The sequence below is a fragment of the Plecotus auritus genome (genome assembly GCF_963455305.1).
Source record: "Plecotus auritus genome assembly, chromosome: 7".
NCBI lineage: Eukaryota > Metazoa > Chordata > Mammalia > Chiroptera > Vespertilionidae > Plecotus > Plecotus auritus.
The window spans coordinates 35,468,102-35,476,335 of record NC_137774.1 but is presented as its reverse complement, the minus strand read 5'-3'; the positions used below and the strand labels follow the sequence as shown (position 1 = coordinate 35,476,335).

Here is an 8,234-nt window from a genome sequence, read left to right as displayed (position 1 = left end):
TGTTAGTCAAGAGCGCGTGGCCTTAGAATGATGAACTGGAGCCGTGCGCCCTTTCCCGACAAGCGGCCTGGAAACGTTTGTAAGAAACAGGCAGGAAAGCCAGGCCAGTTCTGGGCAGGGATGTAGGCCGGCTCCCAGCACTGGAAGCGCTGGACTGTCTGGGCATTTTCTTTGGTTTTACTCACCTCTAATGGCCATTGAAGGTTCACGTTTAGGGGCTCAGCAGAGAAATCTGTGTTTCAATTTCATTCCCCCCTCCCCTTTTTACAGATTTCCTGTTCTTTTTCGAGCCCCATAGTTGTCCTTTGTGACGAATTCTCCCTCCATCTAACACATGGGTGGGGATGTTCTCAAGTTAAGGTCAAGAAGGAAGTTGTGCCCTGGCATGGTGGCTCAGTTAGAGCATGGTCCCATACACCAAAAGGTTATGGATTCCTGCCCTAACTGGCTTGGATAGAGCATCGGCCTGCAGACTCAAGGGTCCCAGGTTCAATTCAGGTCAAGGGCATGTACCTTGGTTGGGGGCACATCTCCAGTAGGGGGTGTGCAGGAGACAGCTGATCGATGTTTCTCTCTCATCGATGTTTCTAACTCTCTCTCCCTCTCCCTTCCTCTCTGTAAAAAATCAATAAAATATGTTTTTTAAAAAAGGTTATGGTTCCTTTCGGGTCAGGACACATACTTAGATTGTGGGTTCCCAGTCCAGGTATCTCTGGGATGCAAAGGATCAATGTTTCTCCCTCACTCTCCTTTCCTCTCTCTCTCTCAAATCAAGAAACATATCCTCAGGTGATGATAAAAAAAAAAAAAGGAGAATTGTGTGGAGTCAAAATTATCCTTGAATAAGACTTAGATTTTGGTACACAAGGCACTATGATATAACCCTGAACAATAGTTCCTGGGCAAGCTAAAATTTAATAACTACTGAGCCAGACTCTGGAAGAACAAATATATATATATATATATATATATATATATATATATATATATATATATATTACATCTTTCTGAGCATTAAACCGCTTTGCTGTGAAGACAGAATTTTGAATTCACAACATCTAGGGTCGGGTCTGAGACGCTGCCCCTACTACAGCAGTTTTGTGTTTTTTTTTTTTTTTAATTGATTTTTTACAGAGAGGAAGGGAGAGGGATAGAGAGTTAGAAACATCGATGGGAGAGAAACATCGATCAGCTGCCTCCTGCACACCCCTTACTGGGGATATGCCCACAACCAAGGCACATGCCCTTGACCGGAATCGAACCTGGGACCCTTCAGTCCGCAGGCCGATGCACTATCCACCCAGCCAAACCAGTCAGGGCCCTACTATAGCAGTTTGAGAGCCAGGCTTTAAGACAACCATCAAATTCTCCCCCCCACCCCCACCCCCGGGGCCTGGGTGGGCGAGGAATTCGGAAGCGTTTCTATTAGGCTGCAAGGTTTACTTTCTTCTCTTTTAATATGGAGTTTCTGTAGACTTAAGTTAATACACATTTGTGGCTGTCAACACATGTGAAAGCCTATAGCACTGGGCCTGGTATTTAATAGGTGCTCAATACATGTTTACTGGGTTTCAATGTAGAGCTTGCTTGATCAGACCAGTGTGGGATTTCCAGAGTTTCATGAATATCTTATTTTCAGAGATGACGCCATTCTGCTGCTGGTGTCACTCCCATTTTGCAGGTAGAACATATTCAGCAAATATTTCCTTGCACCTACTATGTACCAGGTACTGTGCTAGGTAGGAACTGGGAATACAGGGGTGATCTAGATGTGGTCCCAGCATGAACATAGAAGTACAAGATGATCTGCTACATTCTAAGGTGGAATAAAGAAGCCCGGGAAGCTGTGTGTGTGTGGGGGGGGGGGGGGCGGGAGGGCTGAGGGCTGGCTGCGCAGGGGAGGGACGGTGGTTGAGTGGAGACTATTGCAGGCCATTGGACTCCATCCAGAGCTCTGACAGGCGGAGGCCCAGAGCCTTCCCAGCACGTGAGTGCAGGGAGCTGCAGGCTGGTCCTGAATCCCTCAGGCTACTCCTGGGTCAACTGGTGGGCAGTGGCCTGTCACTTCTGCTCTCTGGAGCTCTGCCCAGGGTCCCAGCAGCCATCGGGGTCCCGGCAGCCACCGTTCAGCTGTGATCAGAGTTGGAATTATTCAAGAAGCCACAGGCAGCACATCTCAGCCCGGGAGACAGGCAGCTGAGCTGCTCCCAGAGTCTCCTGACTTCCAGCCCATATTCTCTACTCTTTTCCGCTTGTCTCTCTTCATTTGGGGGGCCCTCCTTCCTTATTCTCCTCCCCCCCCCCCCCCCGCACAAGCCCCGGTTTTCTCTGTATCAGCCAGGCTCTTTTTATTTTTCACATTTGGTCGAAACTATTTGACTATATCACTGGATTTTGTTTCAAAGGGCAGATGCCAGGCCTCTAATACCTACAGGTCGTCCGTGGGGGCTCTGGGGGCTGGGGCGGGGGTAGGGGTGCTCTCTGAATGGAAAATGCAGCTACAGCCCAAGAAGGATTAAGAGGTTGGTCTTCAAATAGCAGCCACATGCCCAGAAATGAAATTCTGACTCGGCCACAGCTCATCCCTCTGACTTGTGACAAGTTACTTAACTCTCAGAGTCTGGTTTCCAGTCTGTATAATGGGTACTATAATATTAGGGCTTTCTGTATAAGATAGTTATGAGGCTAAAATAATATATGTTTAAAAAGAATGCAGTAGGCCCTGGCTGGGCAGCTCTGTTAGAGCATCATCCAGGCACATCAAGGTGAGGGCACATACAAGAATGCATAAAGGAGTGGAACAACAAATCGATTTCTCGCTTTCTCTCTTTCTCACTTCTTCTTGTCTCTCTCTCTCTCAAAAGAAAAAAATAATTAATATATAAAAAAGCACACAATACCATGCTCGGCCTATAGTAAGCACTTAATAGAAGTCAGCATCAATATTATTATTATTGTCCCTAATTATTACTAAGCAGCGTCCTGGGGACTGGCAGTTCTCACAGGAAGAAGGAAACGCAGCCGGAAGCATTGTCAGCGTGTTTGTCACCTCACACCCTCTCCTCAGCTCCTGCGCCGCCCCAGGCACATTCTCCTCTCCAGGAGGCTGCCCTGGGGAGGAGTGGGAAGGGAAGGCTATACTTGAGCAGGTCAGCTCCATCTTCCATGGAGATGGGGGTGCTCTGGGCTCACCCATCCATTTCCTCCTGGTCGTGGGCTCCCTGGGAATACCACAGGCAGGCTGAGGTGACCCTGCAGACAACCAGATGCAGTACTTCCCAAGACCTGCTCTTTACTGCGTCCCATTTCCTTGAGTCTCTGCTGCTGGTATGACTCCCATTTTGCAGGTAGAACATTAAGGTTTGAAGCTTTTCCCAGGGTGCATATGAAAATGTAAAAAAGCAGGTGAGTTTAGATCCCAAGCTTGAGCTCATTACCACGACACTCCTCTATCCCACACTCAGGGCCAGCTTCCTGGGCGTGGGACCTTCCATGCGCAGAAGGAACCCAAGCTCGGTTAGTGCTCTGCTGTCGCCACCTTCAAATTCTTAATAATTCTGATCAGAGGGCCCCACGTTCTCTTTTGCACTGGGCCCTGCAAATTATGTTGCTGGTCCCACCTGTCTTCTCTTGTAGAGAGGATGGCTTCCTCGCAAAGAAAAGTAAACTGAGGTGCAGAGAGGGGGACATGACTGGTGCAAGGTCACGTAGCAAGTTTGTGGCAGAACTAAAACAGGCCTCCCTCCTGAACACCTGTCCAGTAAAGTTCTCTAGAAGCACTGCTGTGTCCAACTATGCCCTAGTGGGGGAGGTTCTGTGAGGGGCCACTGGCTGCCGGGGGGGGGGGAGGGGGGGTGGGAGGCGGGGCGGGTGGGAGGGGGGGCAAGAGGAGTGTTAAAAAAAGCACTTAAAAGACCTGATTCCCTGCTTCCCATTCTGAGACCCATCAAGCCTGACATATTATTTGGATGGGTGGACATGAGTGCTCAGACATCTAGCGCCTGTACTCTGTATAGGTTTCTGTTTGAGGCAGGCATTTCTGTGTGATTGTGTGCGCCTGTGTGATTGTGTGCGCCTGTGTGTGTACCTCTGTGTGTGTGTGTGTGTGTGTTGTTGTTGGGATGGTGGGAAACAGACTAAATATGGAGGAGAAAACATCTAGTTTTAGCTGCTTTCATTCACTTTTTAATTCCGCAGATATTTCTGGGATACAACCTCAGAAATACGAACATCCTTAGGATGCTTACAGTCTAGTGTTTGTTTCCTAGTGCCCAGTTCTTTTCCTCTGTGGAGTAATTCACAGTTTGCAATAAGGGGGTTAATGGTATATTGGCAAGATGGAGGGTAACCCCGTACCCATCCCAGCTGACTCCACAGCTGGCTGTGGCATTTGGCGGCATTCTGGTCATGGCTGGGAATGAGACTTACCTTGCTGCTCCAAATAACTCTCTGGGGATGCCTGAAATCCCATTGGGGGCCTTATCTAGGATTAAGCTCTATTCTTTTTCTGAGACCCTGTTTAAATTCAAATCCCCAGGGGATGGAGATGGCAGGTGGGTTCACTGAGTTCATAACTCAGTGCTGTGTCATGAGACAAGGCTGCCCAAAAGATGCCCCTGATGGGTACCACAGGGGATCCAGAGGGCCACAGGACAGTCTTCTCCATCCTCCCCTGCTGGTGACTCAGTCTAGCTCGGCAGAAAGGAGAGCCCCAGGGAGGGAGGGGAAGGTAAGGCCTCATCAAAACCAAAACCCAGAATCCCACAGCCTCGTTGCCAGCTGGAAAAGCCAGGAATACCAGTCGCATCCTACCTGCAGGGCCCGCTGTGTCAGATCTGCCCCTCCCTTATTGTTCCTGCTGGGACAGTCCTGTTTCCCCCCATATCAGCTCCGTGGTTGCTCACAGGACTTGACAAGAACTTTCAAGGTTCTTGAAACTCATTTAAGTACCCGTGTGCCCCTACCTGCTCTCCTGCTCAGAGGCCAAATTTGGCATTCTATTGGGGTGGGATGGGGTAGGGTGGAGGAAGAAATGGATCCCCGCTACCCCAGAAAGGCCCTGGAGAGAGGCAGAGAAAGTTCTCCCTGGCGGCTGGAGCACTGTCCCAGGTGAGACGGGCTGGTCCCCTCATACAAGAATCTGCAAGCTTCCTTGCTTCCTTCCTCTTGGTCCCACCCTCACCAACCTACCTGGAGGCAGGTAATAAAGCAGGAGGAGGGAGATGGATGGATGGGGAGGGCGGAGAGCCACGTGGTGCCATAAAGCCCAGCTAACGAGCCCCCATCCTGGGAGTGTCCAGTCTGCCGGAGCCAAGGCTCAGAGTGGGACTGCCAACCTTGTGAGCCGGAGCCGGAGCAGGAGCAGCAAGGCCTGGAGAAGGCCATGCACCGAGGCGCGCCAGGACCAGGCCTCAGGGGCCTAAAGGGGGCCGATGGCTCTGTCAAGGACTTGGGGGGCTCTTGCCTAGAGGCCGGGAAGGATTTTGGGGTGCTGAGGGAGAATGGCGCCCCCCGCGGCCTGGGCGAGGCAGAGGAGGTGCCGAGTAGTAAAAGGCGCGCCCGGCCGGTGCGGTCCAAGGCGCGGCGCGTGGCGGCCAACGTGCGGGAGCGCAAGCGCATCCTGGATTACAATGAGGCTTTCAACGCGCTGCGCAGGGCGCTGCGGCACGACCTGGGCGGCAAGAGGCTCTCCAAGATCGCCACGCTGCGCAGGGCCATCCACCGCATCACGGCGCTCTCCCTGGTCCTGCGCGCCAGCCCCGCGCCCCGCTGGCCCTGCGGGCACCTGGAGTGCCGCCGCCAGGCTGAGCGCGCGGGGTCCGCCGGGGACGCGGGCTCCAGTCCGCAGAGGCCGGCGCCCACGCCCGCAGGGCTCTTCGCACCGCGCTGTGCCTCGTGCTCCCCGCTCACGCCCCTGGGGCGCCCAGTGACCGAGGCGCAGGGCTTGGCTCAGGCTTCCGCGGGAAGCTGGCGCTGGTGTCCCCGGGCGCCCTTTGCCTGGCCGCCGGGCCACCCGCGGGCGGGCTCCGGGCTGCGCTACCAGCACCCCTGACCTGCCCTCACAGCACAGGGACTGGTGGAGGGAGGAGCCAATGTCGGGATGACTACGAAAGAGGAGACTGCAAAAAAACAAAACCCAAACCCCGAGACTGCGCTGAGGCCTGAGGGGAAAGGAGGCTTGGCCAGTGGGAAGGAACTGAGCCTGGGGCTGCGCACCCTGCCGGCTCTTGCTCACGTTTGGACTTGATGAACTCTTGCTGGAAAGTGACTTTGTGTTCCTGTGCCTCTGACTCCTGTTGTCTCCCGCTGCGTTTTAGGAGAATGGGTGCTTTTGGACAGGGGACTTGTATGTGGGAGTGTGGGTCGCACTGGTGTGGTCTGATGGCACAGTGTGGGGTCCCCTGCCCCTGCCTGTGCTGATGCCCCAAGTCTGTGCTCTGGGAGAGGTGATCAGCAGCAGCCAAATAAAAAGGAAGCTAGCATCTCTGTCTGCTACCAGCACTCCACGGGGCCCGGTGGCTCAGGGTGGCCCAGGGTGGCAGAAGGGCCTGAAGGACCTGAGAGGCCTGGGGGCTCCCCCTGAAATGTTGGGCCCCACCCTGAAGGCCCAGGTAGGTACTTGGGGGCATTGAATCATTGCAAGACCCCAGGTGAGGCTGAGCGCTGCAAGGGGCACCATGGGAAAGGACATTATTGGGAACAGGGGAGGCCAGGCCTGGAAGGCAGAGGATGTGATCAGCCCCACCTCTGGACCCTGCACATCTGCCAGCTGCAGCCAGCCACAGTGAGGACAGCAATGGAAACAGTCTGGGGCAGTCCCCGAGAAGGAAGCTGAAGGTAGGGCCCAGGAGTGGGCGTCAGTGACTCCTGCCTGTACCCCCAGTGATGAGACGGAGCTCCCAGGGAACCCGTGCAGCCGGGGCCACTGTGTTGAGAGGTGGCCTTAGAATCCAGGGAGGATTATGGGGAGGAGGTCAAGGGAAGTGGGGCCTCAGGCCAAGGCTCCAGAGGAGGAAGGGAGAGGCACAGCCAACCCCCTGCCCCCAGAGATGTCTGGAGAGCCGCTGTCATCTAAGATGAACACTCCTGTGCTAGTGTCTGGCCTCACTTGGGCGGGCCTGGTTGCTGGGGCAGGTGCTGCTTGCTGGGGGAGGACCCAGAAGTGCCAGGCGCAGGCTGAGAGCTCTCTGGTCTCCTTGGAGAGCTGGGCTCTTGCCAGCTGGGGGAAGAGTTGCACTGCTCAGAATCGGGGGCCCCACAGGAGCTGGAGAGACGCTCTTAGCCCTGGAGGAGTGAGGGTTCCCCAGAACAGCTGGGGTGAGGCTCACTGCCATCATTCAAGATGTCTTTGCTTGCTGGCTGGTCCACTTGGCTCACAGACTCCCAAGTTCACAGGGCAGGGGGCTGGGGCGCAGATCACAGGGGGGCTGTGACTCTGGGTCATAAGGGTCATGGGGTCCAGCCAGGAGCAAAATGTGGGACTCTGGCCCCAGGCCTGCCCACTGAGCCTTCCCTGTCATGAGAGGCAGCGCCACAGTCTGAGGGTGCACAGAAAAGAGACAGTGAACCTGGGATCCAATCTCTGCTTGTCCACTGACTACATGTGTGACCCCTGGCATCACTTAACCTCTCTACTCCTCTACTAGCTCACCTCTGTCCCAGATGACTGCCTCCGGGTAGCTGTGAGGACTAACATTCCTTCAAAATGCACAATTTCTGGCAACTAGAAGGTGTCCCATAAATTGTTAGTAATTATAAATTATTACACTCTTACGACAGACCAGCCTGGACAATGCTTCCACCTTGCTTCAGCCTGAGGCTTTTATTCTCTGCTTCCCTAAATTCCAGGATAGAAAGAGCTGAGGGTGCTCTTGCCCAGTTCCGCACCAGGGTGGTGAGGGTGCCCCCTGAAGGTGGAAGAGTGAGTGTCCCGCAGAAGTGTGAGGTCCGCAGAGGCTGTGAAAGTACCATTGACCCTTAACAATGTGGGAGGGTTAGGGGCTCGGGCCACACCCACAGTAAAATATCCGCCTGTAATTTAAGCCAGTCCTCCACATATTGTGGATTCCTGTCCGAAGATTGAAAATACTGTTGACCCTCGAACACCACAGGTTCCAACTGTGGGGGACCACTTAAACACAGATTTTTAAAAATCCTTTTATAAGAGAATGCATGAGGTTCAAATCCAGTTTTCAAGGGAATTTCTCAGTCTCCTCACTTATCCGATGAGTAAT

General features: G+C 53.6%; 1 protein-coding gene across 1 annotated transcript; it reads left to right on the top strand.

Moving 5' to 3' along the window:
• Positions 1-5,383: 5,383 nt before the first annotated feature.
• Positions 5,384-6,052, top strand: BHLHA9 (basic helix-loop-helix family member a9; the record flags this gene model as incomplete). Its single annotated transcript, XM_080678373.1, has 1 exon — positions 5,384-6,052. One exon carries the CDS (start codon positions 5,384-5,386, stop codon positions 6,050-6,052), a length of 669 nt encoding a protein of 222 aa, XP_080534499.1.
• Positions 6,053-8,234: the final 2,182 nt, after the last annotated feature.